General features: G+C 39.9%; 1 protein-coding gene across 11 annotated transcripts in view; it reads right to left on the reverse strand.

The window, feature by feature from the left end:
* TMEM164 (transmembrane protein 164) overlaps positions 1-21,195 on the reverse strand; it is a 272,899-nt gene that overhangs the window by 166,172 nt on the left and 85,532 nt on the right. For all 11 annotated transcript variants that reach the window (XM_090265431.1, XM_090265430.1, XM_090265428.1 and 8 more), the window contains one exon: positions 12,993-13,042. In XM_090265431.1, the coding sequence (XP_090121557.1) occupies positions 12,993-13,042 (50 nt within the window). The remainder of the gene's footprint in view (positions 1-12,992; positions 13,043-21,195) is intronic.

Raw genomic sequence — 21,195 nt, forward strand, 5'->3', positions numbered from 1 at the left:
CAGGAGTGAGGAGTCCCAGCCCCACACCTGATCCCCCAGCCCAGGTTTTTATTGCCAGGAAAATAAGTCCCCACAACTTCTAGCTGCAAAATCCAGAGGGGATTGAGTCAGTGGAAGAAACTGTTGGAGCCACCAGCAGTTCACCTTAAAAAAACCCACACATGGATTCACCTACTCAGACTTACTCCCTCTGAGCTCCAGCACCAGGGTAGCAGCTTGAAAGGCACCAGTGGTATACAGGGAGGAACTGAAGTGTCTGGCATCAAGGCCAGCAGAAGCCATTGTCTCTTTTTAAACCATCCCCCCACAGAGCTAGCAAACTGGTGCCATATCTGAGACTCCATCAACCATGCTAATACTTGGTCTGCACCACCCAGAAAACCCCAGAGCCATCACACCCAGTGGACAGCTACAGATCATGTCAGAGCACCACCACCCTGCCCCTGCACAGCGGATCCTCCACTGAGGGCACAGGTTGGTGGTCAGTGGTCACAACCAGTCCTTGCAGCTGATTGGCCTGGGTAAATCCTTCCCATTGATCTGCCAACAACAACCAAGCCTCAACTACAAGAGGAGGGTGTACTCAGATCACACAAAGTGTGCACCTTGAGTACTCAGCTTGGGTGATACTGGAGACTGTACCACTAGACCCTACAGGACACCTACTACTTTGGGCTACACAACCAAGACAGGGAGTCAAAGAAGTCCTACCCAATAAACAGAAACGACACAGGGTGGCTGCCAAATTAAGGAGTCAAAGAAATATGGCCCAAATGAAAGAAAAGAACAAAACCCCAGAAAGAGAACTAAATGAAATGGATATAGCCAACCTATCAGATGTAAAGTTCAACACATTGCTGATCAGGATGCTCAGAGAAATGACTGAGTATGGCCAAAGAATAAAGGAAGGAGAGGAGGTTATACAAAGTGAATTAAAGAAAAATATACAGGGAATCAACAGTGATGGGAAGGAAGCTGGGATTCAAATCAACAATTTGGAACAAAAGGAAGAGATAAACATTCACCTGGAAGAGAAAGAAGAAAAAAGAATTGAAAAAAATGAGGAGAGGATTAGGAACCTGTGGGACAGCTTTAAACATACCAACATCCAAATCATAGGGGTGCCAGAAGGAGAGGAGGAAGAGCAAGAAATTGAAAACTTAGTTAGAAAAATAATGAAAAAAGAAACTTTCCTAATTTAGTGAAGAAAATAGACATACTGGTCCAGGAAGCTGAGAGAGATCCAAACAAGTTGGACCCAAAGATAACCACATCAAGACACATCATAATTAAAATGTTAAAGGTTAAAGATAAAGAGAAAATCTTAAAAGCAGCAAGAGAAAAGAAGAGTGTTACAGAGTTACCTACAAAGGGGTTCCCATAAGACTATTAGCTGATTCTCAAAAGAAGCTATGCAAGCAAGAAGAAGCTTGCAAGAAGTATTCAAAGTGATGAAAAGCAAGGACCTACAACCAAGACTACTCTATCCAGCAAAGCTATAATTTGGAATGGAAGGGCAGATAAAATGTTTCCCAGACAAAGTAAAGCTAAGGGAGTTCATCACCACCAAGCCATTATTATATGAAATTTTAAAGGGAGTTATTAAAGAAAAGAAGATCAAAACTATGAACATTAAAATGACAACAAACTCACAACTATCAACAACTGAATCTAAAAAAACAAAAACAAAATCAAACTAAGCAAACAACCAGAACAGGAACAGAATCATAGGTATAGTGATCATTTGGCGGGTTATCAGATGGGAGGGATCAAGAAGCATAATTGGAAGGAACAAATAGGGGGATGTTAGGAACAGTATAGGAAAAGGGTAAAGCCAAAGAACTTACATGCATGACCCACGGACATGAACTAAGGGTGGGGGCATTGAAGAAGGGAAGGAGGATAGTGGGCAGAGAGGGACAAAGGAAAAAATGGGACAACTGTAACAGCATAATCAATAAAAAATACTTTTAAAAAATTCAGATGAACAATTGGAGGAATCATGTTACCCCCTATCAAAGTATACTATAGCCATGGCTGGTGTAGCTCAGTGGATTCAGCGCTGGTCTGAGAACCAAGGAGTCACTGGTTCAATTTCCAGTCAGGGCACATGCCTGGGTTGCAGTCCAGGTCCCCAGTTGGGGGTGCGCAAGAGGCAACCACACACTGATGCTTCTTTTCCTCTCTTACTCCCTCCCTTCCCCTCTCTCTAAAAGTAAATAAAATCTTGAAAAAAAACTACTACTATATTGCCATATTAATCAAAAGAGCCTGGTAGTAGCATTAAAAGACACATAGATCATGGACATGGACAACTAAATGGGGATTGACTGTGAGAGAGGGGTGAGGTGGGCTGAGTAGGGGAGAGCAAAGGGGGGAAAATTGGACAACTTCAATAGAAAAACAATTTTAAAAATAAAAATAAAAAAATAAAAGACATATAGATAATGGAACAGAATAGAGAGCCCTGAAATAAAGCCACACCTTTACAATCAATTAATATTTTACAAAGGAGGCAAGAAGATACAATTGGGTAACAGAAGTCTATTCAACAGTGTTGAGAAAATTGGACAGATACATGCAAAAATGTGAAACTAGATAGCCTTCTTATACACCATAAACAAGAATAAACTCAAAATGGATTAAAGACTTAAATGTTAGACTCAAAACCATAAAAATCTTAGAAGAAAAGATAAGTAGTAAAATCTTGGACACTTCTCCTACCAATATTTTTTTTCTGATACATCTCCTCAGGCAAGGAAAACAAAAGATAAACAAATGGGACTATATCAAACTTAAAAGTTTTTGAACAGGAAAGGAAATCATCAGCAAAATGAAAAGACAACCCACTAGATGGGAGAATTTATTCACCAATGATACAACTCATAAGGGGTTGATATCCAAAGTTTATAAAGAACTTACGCAAGTCAACACAAAATAAAAATCAATCTAATTTTAAAATGGGCAAAGGACCTGAATAGACACTTCTCCAAAGAGAACAAACAGATGGCCAAGAGACATATGAAAATATGCTCAATGTCACTAGCCCTCAGAGACATGCAAATTAAAACCACAATGAGATATCACCTTATACTTGTCAGACTGGCCATCATCAATAAATCAACAAACAACAAGTGTTGGAGAGATGGGGAGAAACAAGAACCCTCGTGCACTGTTGGTAGAAACGCAGACTGGTGCAGCCACTGTGGAAAACAGAATGGAGTTCCCTCAATATTTAAAAATGGAAATGCCTTATGACCCAGCAATTCTACTTCTGGGAATATATCTGAAGAAACCCAAAATATTAATTGAAAAGAATATATAAACCCATGGCAGCATTTTTTACAATAGCCAAGATTTGGAAGTAGTCCACATGTCCGTCAGTAGATTAGTGTATAAAGAAGCACTGGTACATTTACACAATGGAATACTACTCAGCCATAGAAAAAGAAATAAATCTTACCTTTTGCAACAGCATGGATGGACCTGGAGGACATTATGCTAAGTGAAATAAGCCAGACAGAGAAAGACAAATACCATATGATTTTACTTATATGTGGAATCTAATGAACAAAATTAACTAAAAAACAACATATAAATAGACTCATAGAATCAGAGAATAGATTGACAGCTGTCAGAGAGGAGGGGATCAGAGGGCTGGGCGAAAAAGGTGAAGGGATTAAACAAACAAACAAACAAAAAAAAAAACAATTCATGGTGGTCACCATAGGAGAAAGGGACTTGGGGGAGGTAGATGAGGGTCAAGTGTGAATTTATGATCACAGAAAGAGATTGACTTTGCATAGTGAACACACCATATAATATACAGATGATGTAGTATAGAACTGTACATCTGAAACCTATATAATTTTATTAGCCAATGTAACTCCAATAAACTGAAGTTTTTTAAAGTTTATGAGATCACAAAGATGCAGTTCAGTTCACAGGGAATAGTAGGGATTATTTAGTATCTTATGCTACTTATCCACCTTTAAGAAAATAGTCTTAACCCAGACTGGAAACTAAAACTTGCCTCATAAGAGAGTCATATTTGGATATAAAAAAAGTTTTAAAAAATTGTGGGAAAAAATACACCATCAGGAAATTCAACACATACAGATTTAGGAGAGTTTATCTATAACAATGATAGACAAAGGGCCAATAACAAAAATATCCGAAGGTCTTACAAATTAAGAAAAATATAAACAACCCATAAAAATGGGTAAATAATAGGTACAGATAATTCAAAAAGCAAATTTAATTGGACAAAAAAAAAGTGTAAGATAATAATGAAATGCATTAGTCACCAAGGAAATTCATCCATTAAGTTGTACAATTATAAAAGAACCGTAACACCTTATGCTGGTAGGGATATAAAAAAAAGAATCTCATATATTACACACAAAAGGTAAAAGTAAATTGTAACAGCCTGTTTTTGTAAATCAATATGGACATATATGTTAATATATATACATTTATATATAAAATTAATATATATGTATATTTGTCTGTGTGTGTGTGTGTGTGTGTATAAGGGCATATGCACAATGATGTTTATGTCAGCATTAATTATAGTGGCAGAAATCTGGAAAGAAAGAGCAAAAGTAAATGTTCTTTAACACATTGCGTATGGGTGGCAAGAATTCTCATCATTTTTAAAAGGCATTCAAATACCCCGGTATGCAACGTGTTAATAGGAGAATGGCTAAATAGGTCATTGTGCCTCTGTGAAATATCCTGCACCCTTGTTTTAAAACAGTAAGATCTATACCAATAGACTTTGATAGAATTCACTGAGATACTGTTGAGTGAAAAAAGCAAGATGTATAAAATTATATATAAAATTCTATGTTTGTAAACTAATGAAAAACAAAAATCTGTGTAATTGTGTGTGTGTACCTGTATACACATGGGAACCATGGAAAAAATATGGCAGGATACATACTTGTTTCGTCATATACAAGAATGGCATGGAAAGATAGAGGAGCCAAACCAAAAAAGGAAAAGGTAAAAAAACGGACCACTATAAAAATATAAATCCAGCAGTTATATTTATGTATAAAATATATATATAATAAATTAAGTCTAGAAAATATACAGTAAAAATCCTAAAGAGGATCTCTCCTTATTAAGAAAAGAAATAACCAAAATTATCTCTTGATGGTAAGATATAGGGCAATGTTTATTTTCTTCTTTATGTGTCTGCATCATCTATCATGGGAATTGTTACCTTCGTAATAAAGAAATAAAACTACTACATGTTATTTTGAAAACATTACACTAAAAAATTGAGCTCATTTTGGAAAACCAAGGGAGGCAACAATACCCCTTTCACATAGGAGCTATCCAAGTAGGAGATATATGAAATAAGGTTCCATTACCCCTCATCCAGCAGAAAGTTACTCACCAAAGCCAGGAGACTAGGTGGCTATTACAAAAAGCTATTTGAAGCAGCAAATAGGGTATATTTCCCCCTACCTAACACTTTAATGACTTGAGTGTATCAGAAAACCATTTAGGAGAGGAAGATGATGTAGGAGTGAGGGGAGGCTGTGCTCGCTCTTAGGCTCCGAGACCCGCCTGTAGTTTGGACTAATTGCAGACAGAACATCTCAGTGAGCAGCTGGACACTGGCAGGAGTCGAGCCAAGGCACTGCTGGATTAGAGAAAAACCATCTGGGAACAACCTCTTTAGTGAGGATAGCAGAGGAAAAAGGGACGAAACAGGATTCCTGACTGGAGTGGCTGCCCGAGCTGCAGCTGGAAGGACACAAAAGCTTTTTGGCGACCACAGGCTTCCCCAGAGAGGAGTCAGGAGGAGAGCGGATCCCTGCCCGCTGGCAGAGATGGGACTCAACCAGGTGGCATTGACGCTGAAGGACAGGAGACAGTGTGCTGCTCCTTTGTATTTTTCTCTTGTGAACTGTGGAGAGGGGGGCAAAGTTTGGGGGTGATAGGACATTCTTGAGGAGCACAGGCACAAAAGTGCACTCACCCACTCCCCAACCCTCCCCTTGGGTCGCGTGGGTGCGCATAGGAAAGTGCCCTCATTCACTGGCCCAGGTACGCAGAGCTGCGAGTCCAAGTGCCCCTCAGACACACCCCAACAGACAAAAGATCAGTGCCCCAACGGGCGCAGGGAGGGCCCACTGGACACGCAGAAGACTGTGCGCAGTCCCCCCTGGCCAGCTCCAGTGGGTGCCAGACCGGAGTGCAGAGCACTTGCTCAGGCTCTGCTCGTGCCCACCTAGGCGGGTGCGGGAACGGCAGGCGGCTGCAGCGAGGGAACAGCAGGCAGCAGCAACTCACAGACACTCATTTCTACTGAGCACAAGTGTCAGGTCCCAGCACTGGGAGGCGAGAGACCTCTCGGAGCGCAGAGGGGCAGGCCTGAGGCTAGTTCCCCGGCGCCTTGGGCGCACACGGGCATGCGAGCGCAAAAGCACCTCGCCAGCTTCAATAGGCGCCAATCGCTCACTTCCACTGTGCCCAAGAGTCTGGGACCTCACCCTAAGAGGCGAGAGACCAACGCCCGGAACGTGGTGCGTGCGGCAGGCCTGAGGCAAGCTCTCCGGCAGCCTTGTGCACACACGGGCGCGCGAGTGCAAAGGCACCTCACTGGCTTCAATAGGCGCCAATCACTCACTTCCACTGTGCCCAAGTGTCTCGGGCCCCGCCCTAAGAGGCAAGAGACCAACTCCTGGAATGCAGCGCGGCAGGCTAGCTCTAACCGGCGCCAAAGGAAGTCGCCATGTAGGGGCACACCACTGTTGCAAGGAACAGGAACCTCTGACCTGCCTCATTAGACCAGCTGTGGACACAGAAAAACAAGACGACACACAAAGGCTGAACTGAGATCTCCACAAAAGAACTCAAGACAAAGTTGATAGAGTGACTCTCAATCAACTAGCCAGAAGGAAGATCCTAACAAAGATCATCTGAAATATAACCAGACAGCATAAACAAATGACATAAAGGGTACCCCAAGAACATCAGGCTCAAGAGATCAAAGAGACTACACCACTGAAACCCCCAGATCTCCTATAAAGAATCTCATACCACAAAGGTGGGAAGGCAAAGCAGACCATCCGCCAGAAATAAAAACAAACAAGAAGATTCCAACATGGTAAGATGCAGAAACAACCTCTCAATGAAAAGAAAAGAGGAATCCCCAGAAAGAGAGGTAGATGGAATAGACATAGCCCAAATGACAGACACGGAATTCAAAACAATGGTGGGGAAGAAGCTCAACATGCTCGAAAACCTCAAAAACAACTATGACAACCTCCAAGGAAGTTACCAGCAGCTCCAAGAAAATTACAGGGAACTTGCAGAGAACTACACCAGCATAAAAAAAGACACAGAAACTATTAACAAGAACCAGGAAGAAATGAAGAATTCAGTCTCTGAACTGAAAAACACAGTAGAAGCAGTCAAAAGCAGACTGAATGAAGCAGAGGATCTGATTAGTGAGTTAGAAGATAATGTAGAAAAAAATTCTCAGACGATACAGCAAAATGAAAAAAGATTGAAAAAGTATGAAGAAGAGGTAAGGAAAATACAGGATAGCATAAGGAAGAACAACATAAGAGTCATTGGAATTAAAGAGGGATCAGAAGAACAAGGAATAGATAAACTGATAGGACAAATAGTGACAGAAAATTTTCCCAACCTGATGAGAGAAAAAGTTATGCAAGTCCAGGAAGCACAGAGAGCGCCAATAAAGAGGAACCCAAAAAACCCACTCCAAGGCACATTATAGTTAAAATGGCAACATTCAAAGACAAAGAGAGAATCCTAAAAGCAGCAAGACAAAAACAGCAAATAACATACAAGGGAGCTCCGATAAGGCTATCGACCGATTTCTCAACAGAAACTCTACAAGCCAGAAGGGAATGGTCAAAAATATTTCAAGCAATGAAAAACAAAGGCCTACACCCAAGAATACTCTACCCAGCAAGGCTCACATTCAAAATCGAAGGCAAAATAAGGAGTTTCTCAGGCAAAGGAAGACTAAAAGAATACATCTCCACAAAACCAGCATTGCAAGAGATGCTAAAGGGAATGTTCTAAGAAAAAGGAAGAGAAAAAAAAATAAAAAAAGAAGAGGAGAGGAACAGAGGTACAAAGGCAAATGAATAAATACATGTCAATAATAACCTTAAATGTAAATGGATTAAATGCTCCAATTAAAAGACATAGGGTAACGGAATGGATAAGAAAACAGGACCCACATATTTGCTGTCTACAAGAAACACACTTCAAAACAAAAGATTTACATAGACTGAAAGTAAAGGGATATAAAAAAATATTTCAAGCAAATGGACCTGAAAAGAAAGCTGGGGTAGCAGTCCTCATATCAGACAAAACGGATTTCAAAGCAAGGCAATAAAAAGAGACAAAGAAGGACATTTCATAACACTTAAGGGAAAAATCGATCAAGAAGATATAACACTGATAAACATATATGCACCCAACATAGGAGCACCCAAATACATAAAGTAAATACTAGAAGACCACAAGAAGGATATTAACGACAACACATTCATAGTAGGGGACTTGAACACACCATTATCAACAACAGACAGATCTTTGAAGCAAAGAAACACCAAGGATATACAGGCATTGAACAACACATTAAATGACATGGACTTAACTGATATATATAGAACTTTTCACCCCAAAGAAGCAAAATATACATTCCTTTCAAATGCACATGGGACATTTTCAAAGATAGATCACATAACAGGACACAAAACAAGCCTCAACAAATTCAAGAAAACTGAAATCATATCAAGCATCTTTTCAGACCACAATGCCTTGAAACTAAAAATCAACCTCAGAGAAAAAAATCAAAGACACCCAAACTCATGGAGAATGAATAACACGCTATTAAACAATGAATGGGTTAACAATGACATCAAAGAGGAAATCAAGAAATTTCTAGAAACTAATGACAATGAACACACAACAGCCCAAAACCTATGGGACACAGCAAAAGCAGTCCTGAGAGGGAAGTTCATAGCAATACAGGCACATCTGAAAAGGATAGAAGAATCTCAAATAAAAAATCTAATCCTAAAGCTACAAGAACTAGAACAACAACAACAAACAAAGCCTAGGGCAAGAAGAAGGAAGGAAATCATCAAGGTCAGAGCAGAATTAAATGACATAGAGACTAAACAAACAATCCAAAAAATCAATAAAACTAGGAGATGGTTCTCTGAAAAAACAAACAAAATCGACAAGCCTCTAGCCAGGCTCATCAAGAAAAAAAGAGAGAAGACCAAAATAAACAAAACCAGAAAAGAAAAAGGAGAAATCACAACTGATACCACAGAAATACACAGGATTTTAAGAAATTACTACAAACAACTGTATGGCAAGAAATTTGACAACCTAGAAGAAATGGACAAATTTCTAGAAACATATAACCTTCCAAAACTGAATCAAGAAGAAGTAGAAAGTCTCAACAGACCAATAACAAAGAAGGAAATTGAAACAGTAATCAAAAATCTCCCAGCACACAAAAGCCCTGGACTGGATGGCTTCACAGGCGAATTTTACAAAATATTTAGGGAAGAACTAACTCCTACCCTCCTCAAACCATTCCAAAAAATCCAAGAAGAGGGAAAAATCCCAAACTCTTTCTATGAAGCCAGTATTACCTTAATCCCAAAACCAGGGCAAGACACAACAAAGAAAGAAAACTACAGGCCAATATCACTGATGAACATAGATGCTAAAATCCTCAATAAAATATTGGCAAACAGGATCCAGCAATACATCAGAAAGATCATACACCAGGATCAAGTGGGATTCATTCCAGGGATGCAAGGATGGTTTAATATTCACAAATCAATAAATATAATACATCACCTAAACAAAATGAAAGACAAAAATTACATGTTCATATCAATAGATGCAGAAAAAGCATTTGATAAAGTACAACACCCATTTATGATGAAAACACTCAGCAAAATGGGAATAGAGGGAACATACTTTAACATAATTAAGGCTATATATGAGAAGCCTAAAGCCAACATCATACTCAATGGACAAAAAGTGAAAGCATTCCCACTGAAATCAGGAACTAGACAAGGCTGTCCACTCTCCCCACTTCTATTCAACATAGTGTTGGAAGTCCTAGCCACAGCAATCAGACAAGACAAAGAAATAAAAGGCATCCAAATTGGGAAAGAAGAAGTAAAACTATCACTATATGCAGATGACATGATAGTATACCTAGAAAACCCTATAAACTCCATTATAAGACTACTCAATATAATAAGTGAATTTGGCAAAATAGCAGGGTACAAAATAAATATACAGAAATCTAAGGCATTTCTGTACACCAACAATAAAATATTGGCGACAGAGACAAAAAAGAAAATACCATTTACTATAGCAACAAGAAAAATAAAGTATCTAGGAATAAACTTAACCAAAGAGATAAAAGACCTGTACACTGAAAATTATGCAACATTGAAGAAAGAAATTAAGAAAGATACAAATAAATGGAAGCAAATACCATGTTCTTGGATGGGAACAATCAACATCATCAAAAGGGCCATACTACCCAAAGCAATTTATAGATTCAATGCAATCTCTATTAAAATACCAATGATATATTTCACTGACCTAGAACAAATACTCCAAAAATTCATATGGAACCAAAAAAGACCCCGAATAGCAAAAGTAATTTTGAGACAGAAGAACACAGCAGGAGGAATCACGATACCAGACATCAAACTATACTACAAAGCCACTGTGATCAAAACAGTCTGGTACTGGCATAAGAACAGACATATAGATCAGTGGAACAGAATAGAGAGCCCAGCAATAAACCCAGGCCTCTATGGTCAACTAATATTTGATAAAGGAGGAAGGAACATAAAATGGAGTGAGAAGAGCCTCTTTAACAAATGGTGCTGGGAGAACTGGATAGGGACCTGTAAACAAATGAAACTAGACCACCAACTTACACCACACACAAGAATAAACTCAAGATGGATCAAAGACTTAAACGACACCATAAAAGTCCTAGAGGAAAACATAGGCAGGAAAATTTCAGATATCCCACGTAACAATATCTTCACAGATACATCTCCCAAGGCAAGAGAAATAAAGGAAAAAATAAACAAATGGGACTACATCAAACTAAAGAGTTTCTGCTCAGCAAAAGAAAACATGAGCAAGATGAAAAGGAAATCAACCATATGGGAAAACATATTTGCCAATGATATCACAGACAGGGGACTGATCTCCAAAATATATAAAGAGCTTATATGACTCACATCAAGAAAACAAACAACCCAATTAAAATATGGGCAAAGGACCTGAACAAACACTTCTCAGAAGAGGACATACAGAAGGTCCATAGGCACATGAAAAAATGCTCAACATCATTGGCCATCAGAGAGATGCAAATAAAAACCACAATGTGATACCACTTTACACCTGTCAGAATGGCCATCATCAACAAATCAACAAACAACAAATGCTGGCGAGGATGTGGAGAAATGGGAACCCTACTGAACTGTTGGTGGGAATGCAGACTGGTGTAGCCACTGTGGAAAACAGTGTGGAATTACCTCAAAAAACTAAAAATGGAACTGCCTTTTGAGCCAGCAATTCCACTGCTAGGATTATACCCAAAAAATCCTAAAACCCTAATTCAAAAAAACTTATGCACCCCTATGTTCATAGCAGCCCTGTTTACAATAGCTAAGTACTAGAAACAGCCTAAATGCCCATCTGTAGATGAGTGGATCAAAAAACTGTGGTACATTTACACAATGGAATACTATGTAGCAGAGAGAAAGAAGGAACTCCTGCCATTTGCGACAACATGGATGGAACTAGAGAGAATTATGCTTAGTGAAATAAGCCAGGCAAAGAAAGAAAAATACCATATGCTATCACCTAATATAGGAAACTAAAGAGCAACACAAACAAATGAACTAAATAGGACAAAGAGCAGAATAGCAGTAATACGGGGGAGGGGCGAGGGAGAGAAGGAGGATAAGTAAGGGAAGGGTTTAGTGAAGGAACGTGTATAAATGACTCATGGACATGGACAACGGGGAGGGACATGGTTGAGGGAGAGGGGGTGGGCTGGGTGGGGGGGAGCAATGGGGGAAAAGTGGGACAACTGTAATTGAAAAACCAAATAATAAAAGAAAAAAAAATAACAAAACCATTTACACCACTCCCAATTATCCAATGATCTTCTGGGCTATTCACTTCCTGTTCCTTCCCCCTGGCCTGTGGCCAATTCACCGATCAGGAACAGCTCCAAAATGAGGCCAGGGAAGGAGAAAAGAGATGAAATTAACTTGGTCAATTTAGCTTCTCATTAGCAATCCTAATAAAAGGCTTGATAAATTAGTTCATCACAACTCATGGTTACAATAAGGATTCCAGGACTCTTGAGAATTTTATTCAAGCAAACTTGCCTTCAGATAAACACAATTTGCCTGAAATACACTTTAATGAATTTAATGCCTACTATTTTTAAGAAAGCCAGGACTTGTAATAAGTTGACTTTTTTCTCTCCTCACTTTAATTTTAAGGAAAAAAAATTAAAATGCAACAACAAAGGCCTTCAAAGTGAAGACATATCCTCAATGGAGCAACAGGACCATAAAGAAAAGATTCTTGAGATGAGGAAAAATGTCTTGTCCCAGCTTGCTCTGAAGAGAAAGTTTAGGAAGGCAGAAAACTTCTAAGGGAGCATGCCTTGGCCATAAATCACCACCACAAGGGATGGCTAAAAAAGGATTTGTCAGGTCTTGACAAAAGCCAAATCTCCACATACAACAGTTCCCTGTTTCACTGGACCTCACAGACTTTTGGCCCTTGGGATGTTTAGAGACAAAGTGGTGCAGGCCCACAATGTTCACAACAATGAGTTCATCATCCTAGGTTATCAAACAGACAAAGCTGTCTGAATAGCAGTGGCAACAGTGCAAAAAGCAATTTTCCCTTACTTGAAGATGACGGCAGCTCTGGGACACGGAGGGTAGGCCAGGAGAAAAATCTGCAATGAAAAATGAATTAAGTATGAGTATTAAAAGAAATGCTATATCCAGTGCGACAATGTTACTTTGATAATAATAATCATAATAATAAATAACCAAACTCTAACACAAAAAATGTAATACAAAAAAATTAAAAAGGCAAGCAGGTTGTTTTCCAGACATGTCTGTGCTTGCAAATGCATCTACATGCATGTATGTCTGAGAGAGAGAGAGTGTGTGTGTGTGTGTGTGTGTGTGTGTGTGTGTCCCCGCACGTGATGGGAAGGAGAGGGACAGAGATAGAGAGTGAGGGAAGGAAATGGAGAAAGCTTTTCCTAGGCCTTTTTAACCTCTGAAACACTTCCTTTTAACCTCTAAAATAAGACTCAAGTTTTCAACACTTCAATATAAGACCAGTATCCCGTGTGAGAATCTTTCAACCCAAGACAAGTACAAAGAGATTCTGAGCGTAGAACAAGTACACAAATGCCATCTGGTTTGCCTCCTATGAGGGAAGGTGAATTAGTCAATACCCAGCATTCAGATTTAGCAAATAAAAATACAGGATGCCCAGCTAAATGTGAATTTCATATGAACAAAGAATAATGTTTCAGTATAGGTATGGTCCATGCAATATTTAGGATATACTTATATTAGAACATTATTCAATGCTTATCTGAAATTAACATTTAACTAGGCATCCTGTATTTTATCTGGCAACCCAATCAATATTGCCACCCCTAGGCTCTATACCGCCCCACCCCCCTGATTTTGAAAGGTAGCAAAATCTCTCTCCTTGGCCTAAGGATTATGTTATGTTAGGCTGATTATTTTTAAGAAACAGCAGACACAGGAAAAGCTCTGAAAACTGAGTAGAAGTTACCCTTTTGTAAGACATGTACGTTAATAAAGGAAACCTCCCTTTGTAAGAGTGTCTCTGTCCGAGTACCAGAAAGAGAAGGATAACTAAATCTCTAGAAGCTCTTTCATGTATAAGGCAAGGACTAAATCTGTGTAACAACCTTACTCTTGTTTACTTTGTCTTTTCCTGTTCAACTCCCATCACTTGCTCCTCCCTTCCCAACATCTCCCTTTATCTTTAGCTGGAGATGGTATTTAAGGAGATGGCTTAGACCATTTCAGGGAGTTACTCTGTTTCCCTGTGTCTCTCCCATGTATATTTCATTCAACATCTATTTGTTTTTCTCTTGTAAATGTGTCTTTTATAACAAAGGTATCTCAAGCCACAAACCTAAAGGGTAGAAGGAAAATTATTTTTCCTCTCCCACATTGGATTGGTTTGTTTCTAAGCATGACTAAGTAGTCTTTTTCTTCTATTCACCATCCAGGGCAAACCAAACAAAAACTTTATCCTAAGAGACAAATCAGTCCCATGCTACCTCATTTGTCCTAGGCCTGGATTACAGCTTTCAAAGCTGTGGCAGTTTGACCTTCACTCAAGCATTGGTTCTCCAAAGGGACAAAGAAACCTCTGCAGATTGCTTATTAAACAGGAGTTGCTGGGCTCCTCCATTAAGAATGCTGATTCCAGAAGTCTGGGACTTCAGGAAACTGCACATTTAACAAACACCCAGGACATTCAACCACCACTGACAGCCCAATATGCTGAATGTTTGACCTTGGCCTAAAGTCAGAGACATTCAACAGGACTAAGGACTGATAAAAAATGAAACCCAAGTTTTTGAAGTTCTTTCACCTACAGTGATTTAATGGTGTGTTTTATAATGTCATCAATATGTGTCCCTATCTTGAGAGCATTTATTAATACAGATTATCAGCCTTATAGTCTTGTTTGGCTTTGTTGTGTGTATATTCTTCAGCATTTGGTTCTTCAGGTTTCTCAGAGTATACATTTAGAAGGCAAGGGTACTATAAGGAAAAACAGTGTAAGAAAAGACACCCACTTGAATCCCTGCAAAGAGGAAAAAAAGGAATATGAAAGAGAAAGGATCTTGAAAGGAACACAGGCAGGAGCCCATCACCTGCACGATACCTCATCAGAGAACCCCTCCAAGGAAACATCCATTGAGAATGTGCCTTCCCTTCTGTGGATCAAGTTGATTTAAAGTGAAAAACCAGTGACAATTACAGGTCCACAATCCTTTACAGGCAATCACCAAATCAGAACGGCTCTCAAAGTCAGTTTTTTTCAGTTAATTTGGTAGGAAAATATGACTTGAACTGAGCTGAGGCAATTAACAGACTTGGTTTATTACACTTATGGTGAATATTCACACATTTTCCATAAAAATAATATATTCTGATTACAGGGTGCTGCCCCAAACCCCACTGGCAGTACAATACTCCATATGTAATGTATTGTCTTCCTAATATCCAAATTTTTTTTATTTCTGACATACATATGACCTTAATGGTTTGTGATAAGGATTGTCGACTTGTAATTTCAACCATCCAAACATGGACTTATCCCCATTCTAACCCTCAGGGGCAGTCCAATAAAAAAAGAAACAAAGTTGGTATTCTTCACTGCCAACACAGAAGTAAAGTTACTCACCTTAGTTAAGGTACCAAGTTGGAGGCTGCACATAGTTACCCAGCATCTGGCCCATCACAGGCTACACTCAGAAGCTACAGTATACAGAGAGCAGAAAGGGGCACCCAACCACCTTGGAAAGGTCCTCAGTACTTCTGGAGGCTCATAAGAGCCATGCCAGCAGCCTTCCTGAGCTTCCAAAGTATCCATGATACTTCCAACATGCTAAAGAGAAGCAAAATATACTGCTGGGCACCACAGTTAACTCTTAATTTTCTATACCCACAGCCAAGAAGAGAAGAGTAGATTCTTGGGAGCAGAGTTGCCTATAACTGCTCCATTTGACTGGTTCTCATCCATGACAGCACTACACCAGAAGCCCAGAAACCTACTAAAGGGAGCAAGCCTCTAGTTTCAACCCAATAGAGTGTCATATTATCCTCAATTCAATCATGGATCTAACTTCTTTTGAGACAATCTACTCTTGACTCTAAGTTAGTTTTCCAACAGTTCCTTTCATGTGATCATGTCATTCTGATAGAGTAGGCAGTTAGACACACATGAGCAGAGCAGGACAATAGGCCAGGTATGGAATGTCACCAGGGCAGGAAGTCCCAAGTGCCTAACAACAGGCAAAACTGAAACCAATAGGCTAGGACCTTGCCTCCAGGGTCACCTTTACTCCCCAGCATGTCACTAGACATGCAATTTAGACCCTGGGACCTTTTATATCATTGGTTATGTGGTTTAGACTCCCTGAGAGGAGGAACAAGGTAGCCAGAGGATAGCCTCATATGGCTTCCATACAAGCCCTTGCATGACCACACCCTTAAGCATTGAGCCCCCAGGACCATGAGGTTAAGACCCACATCAAATAATAGGACCAAAGCCTTGAGTCTATTAACCACAGAGACAGAGTTTTGGTCAAACTAGAGATGACATTTAGGCCTCAGTTGTGTTTCAGCTCCAGGCCCAGAAAAGCAGCAAAACTAGACGAAGCAAGACCATGGCTGACATCAGGACCAGATGTAATGACTAATGACTCTCTACCCTAGTTTCAAGCAATCAATAGAGACCTTGACCAGGAAAGGACACATCTGAAAAGCCGATGAAGATTCTACTGAGATCCTCCCCTGAAACCTCCTCTAAAATCTCCACCTTTGGAAAAGCAGATAAAAAACCCTTAAGACAAATGACCCAGTGTGTGTGCTCTCTCTCCCTTGAGCATGCCCATACCTCTCCTCATCCCATCCTTTCTTGAGGTGTGCACTCTCTCTTTACCTCTCTTTGTCTCTCTGTCTCTGTCTCTCACTCTCTCTCTCTCATCCATGCCTTTCGCTACCCACTTCTTTCCTCAGGCTCATGTTCTCTCTCTCTCTCTCTCCCCCCTCTCACTCTCTCTCTGAGCATGCCCACACCTTTCCCCCACTTCTTCCCCCAGGTGTGTTATTTTTGCTTTCTTTCTCCTAAGCTCCAAGGGCCCTTCTTTTGCCTCTGTAACTTGTTTCCTGAGTCCACACAGCGCAGATGGCTCCTTTCTTCCACCTCTGTGACATTCTAAATAAACTTCTCGCATTAGAGTTCTTGGCTCTGAATTCTATCTGAGCCAAATTCAAGGGCCTGGGTCTAACTCTGCATTTGCTATTAACAAATCCAACCAGCACTTTGGCCTTTCTTATCTTGGCTGTCTATTCCGAAAACCAGGTTAGAAAGCTTTTTATTTTCAAGCAATTTTTAAATCAGAAGCATGTAGACATATCAAATCAGTGGATTTGAAAAAGACCCCCCAATTCATCGTATTCCATTTTTAGTAAACTCATGACAAGGAAAAATTCTGAGATGTCCTAAATTAAGTTACAGCACACCAAAGGGTGGAATAAAGAGACAAGAGAGGTTAATCAGTTATCAGAACGAACAAAAAACTTCTCTCATTTCTGAATGTATGTTAAAACTTTAATCAAACTCCAGGTGATGATTTTCCATGATTATCTAGAAAGAACAGCTAAATAGCTGACCACCAGATGCCACTACATCTTTCTTACACATGAACTTCCTAGACTTTTGTCCACACCAATCCAAAAGCAGCAAATAATTCTTCCTTACAGACTATGCACCTATCCTAGAACTTTCTCCACTTAACCTCCTCTCAAACCCTTTACCTATAGCCAATGTAAATTCTTTCAAAACAACTTACATCTTTCTTCTCCAAACTCATTGTATAAATGAGTCTCAACAACCCAGGATAGTGGGAATGTTTGTCTTCTCCATCTAGAGCTGCTGTTAATGGTTTAGATGGCATGACCCATGACCTGATACTTTCATTACCTAGCATATATCTCAATAAACCTTTCTTTCAGAAAAACTTTTAGCCTCAAAGTTATTTAATAATGGCCTCATTCAGCAACTTCAAAGATTGGTAACATTGAACCTCTCTACTCTGTCATGCTGGAGCCATATCCATAATCACAATTAACCACAGGAGCTACAGGCAAATAAAAATTTAATTCAGAGGTCCAAAAGCCCCCAGCCTTTGCCTGAATATCCTTGCTTTCCTCCTTGGTTAGCTGCCAAACACTTCAAATGTTCGTAGTATGTCTTTTAGACTAGTAGACGGCTGAATTTCCCTTCAGCTGCAAAAAGTGTGGGAAGAGAAGACACTTGGAAGGACAAACAAGGACAGCAGGAAAGTTAAAATGTATCTGAGCATGTCCTGGCACCAACCTGGCACTTTTGTATTCATGTCAAAATTTGCCCAGCTCAGAACCTGAACAAAAGTACATGGGCAAGTGACATCAGAGGAGAAGCAATGTAAGAGATCCTTTTGGTTTATCCCCCTGAAATTTCGACAAGTTGATCATCTATAACTCAACAAATGATTCCCGGCTCAACATACAGGCATGCCTGAGAGATACATGCATTGAAGCACCTAAAGGTGGGCAAACAGGAACAACAAGGGAAGGCAAGAAGAGAGGACAGCTCGAAGGGCCACTGTTGCAGCCTTGGAGCCGGGAGTTCACAGTGAGCTAGGCTTAGAGAGGGGAGGAAGTCAGCTGTAGCCAGCGCTTTTTTTGGCCACAAGGAGCAGAGAGGCTTGGTGGGACCCCCTGCAGGAGTGAGCAGTACAAACTTCAACTGTAGCTGAGCTGCCAAGAGGCCTGGGTAAGGACACAGCACAGGGGTTCTGCTGTGACTATTGGTTGTTGGGTAGTCAGTGTTCCAAACAAAGAAAGGAAGCCACAGAGCCCTTTTAGGCTCCCAAGACTCTCCTGTGGCCTTTGGTATCAGGTTTCAGAGCACGTTATCTCCAAACCTGAGAAGTTTTATGCCAGAATTGCTATTTCCCTCTGTGACTGACCCGCAGTTGTAGCACATGTCACTGGATCCCTGTGGAGGTCTGCGGTCACCATCAAGAGGGGAAAACAAACCCCACCCCAAAAATCACAGCTATACACAGATATATTGATGGCATCCACAGAAGTGAGATTTGGTATTTCACAGAGCTTAAAAACTTGTGATTCAGCATCACCTACTGCAAAATAGTAGAAAGATCTCTTCATAGAAATCTATTAGTGAAGTACTGTACAATGAATACATAGATGCCTAGACAAAGTGCTACAGAAACAGGGGAGTCCAAAAACAAACCCCAGAGTTTGCAGCTGGGAGATGGGGAAAAGGAAGCGGCTTTCAGGATGCCTTTGCATGCCTGGGGCTAGTGGCTGGCGACCTTGTTGCACAAAGATCCGCTTTGAAATTTCCAAGGCCCAGGAAGATGGGAGGGGCCTTGGACTGTGGGATAGTACGGAAAGAGCATACAGAGCCTGCAAAGGGTTCTGTGAATGGTCAGAACTGGTGGCTACACCCACTGTGTCAGAGGACGCAGTCAGGGATTTAAAAGCAGCTGCAGACATTTTTAGCGGGGGTCTCCAGGTGGCTTTAAGAAGGGCTCTCACCATGCAGTTTTGAGAAGGAGAGGAGATCCACGCAGTTTTCAGGAAGAAGGCAGTTTACAAGGAGGCTGAGAATCCAGGCGGTTCTGCATTAAGAGCTGGTGGGCACCACAACACAGAAAGACCTCCCCAATTAGAATTGAATGATTGGCAGCTACTGGTAAAGCTGAACTGTGTCTAGGAAGTAGGGAAATAGTATCTAACTTTTCTAAAACTAGCCTGGTTTGGTAGGGGGATGCAGAACTATGTGTTTGTGGGTGTTTTAAAGAACATAAGACCTAGCAGCAGAAATCTGCAAATAATCTAAATATATATGTTAAATAAACAGTTCTTTTCCTTTTCACTAAACTCTGGTATTGAGAGTTATAATTCTGGTGGTGGGCAATTGGGCCCCTAACTAAACAGCTCGTGGGTTCTGTTTCAATCGGAGAAGCCCAAGGGTTCTGTTACAAAAGGAGTCCATCAAATACCATGAATAACCAAGGTAGTGAGGTAGCTCAGAAAGGAAATGAAAAATCTCCAGAAAGCAAACTGGAACACATGGAAATATGTGATGTAAATGATAGAGAATTCAAGATTACAGTTGTGAAAATATGCAGCAAGATGTGAGAAAATACAATCTGATGCACTCAAAAAAACATATTAATGAACAAAATGAGGACTTTACCAAAGAGATTGAAACTTTAAGCAAAACAAATAGAAATCATGGAGGTGAGGCATTCAATAAAAGGAGATCGGGAATGAATTACTGACTATAGGAAATGGAGCCAACTAGATGAAGGAAAGAATTAGCGATATCAAAGATAAGAATTGAGAAATAATGCAGAGGGAAGAAGAGATACCTAAGCATTAAGAAAAAAATGATCATACACCACGATCAAGTAGGATTCATCCCAGGGATGCAAGGATGGTTTAATATTCGTAAATCAATAAACGTAATACAACAAATAAACAAAATGAAAGACAAAAACCACATGATCATATCAATAGATGCAGAAAAAGCATTTGATAAAGTACAACACCCATTCATGATAAAAACTCTCAGCAAAACGGGAATAGAGGGAGCATACCTCAACATAATAAGGCCATATACGAGAAACCTGAAGCCAACATCATACTCAATGGGCAAAAACTGACAGCATTCCCCCTGAGATCAGGAACAAGACAAGGATGTCCGCTCTCTCCACTCCTATTCAACATAGTCTTGGAAGTTCTAGCCACAGTAATCAGACAAGGAAGAGAAATAAAAGGCATCCAAATTGGAAAACAGGAAGTAAAACTGTCATTATTTGCAGATGACATGATAGTGTACATAGAAAACCCTATAGACTCCACCAAAAAACTACTCAACCTAATAAGTGAATTCGGCAAAATAGCAGGATACAAAGTCAATATAAAGAAATTGAAGGCATTTTTATACACCAGCAATAAAAACTCAGAGATAGAAACTGAAAGAAAAATCCCATTTACCATAGCAACAAGAAAAATAAAATACCTAGGAATAAACTTAACCAAGGAGGTAAAAGACCTGTACTCAGAAAACTACATAACACTGAAGAAAGAAATTAAAGAAGATACAAATAAATGGAAGCATATACCATGCTCATGGATAGGAACAATCAACATCATTAAAATGTCCATACTACCCAAAGCAATTTATAGATTCAATGCAATCCCTATTAAAATACCAGCAACATATTTCACAGACCTA

The sequence above is a fragment of the Furipterus horrens genome, unplaced genomic scaffold, assembly GCF_987537825.1.
Source record: "Furipterus horrens unplaced genomic scaffold, mFurHor1.1.pri manual_scaffold_17, whole genome shotgun sequence".
Classification (NCBI taxonomy): Eukaryota; Metazoa; Chordata; class Mammalia; order Chiroptera; family Furipteridae; genus Furipterus; species Furipterus horrens.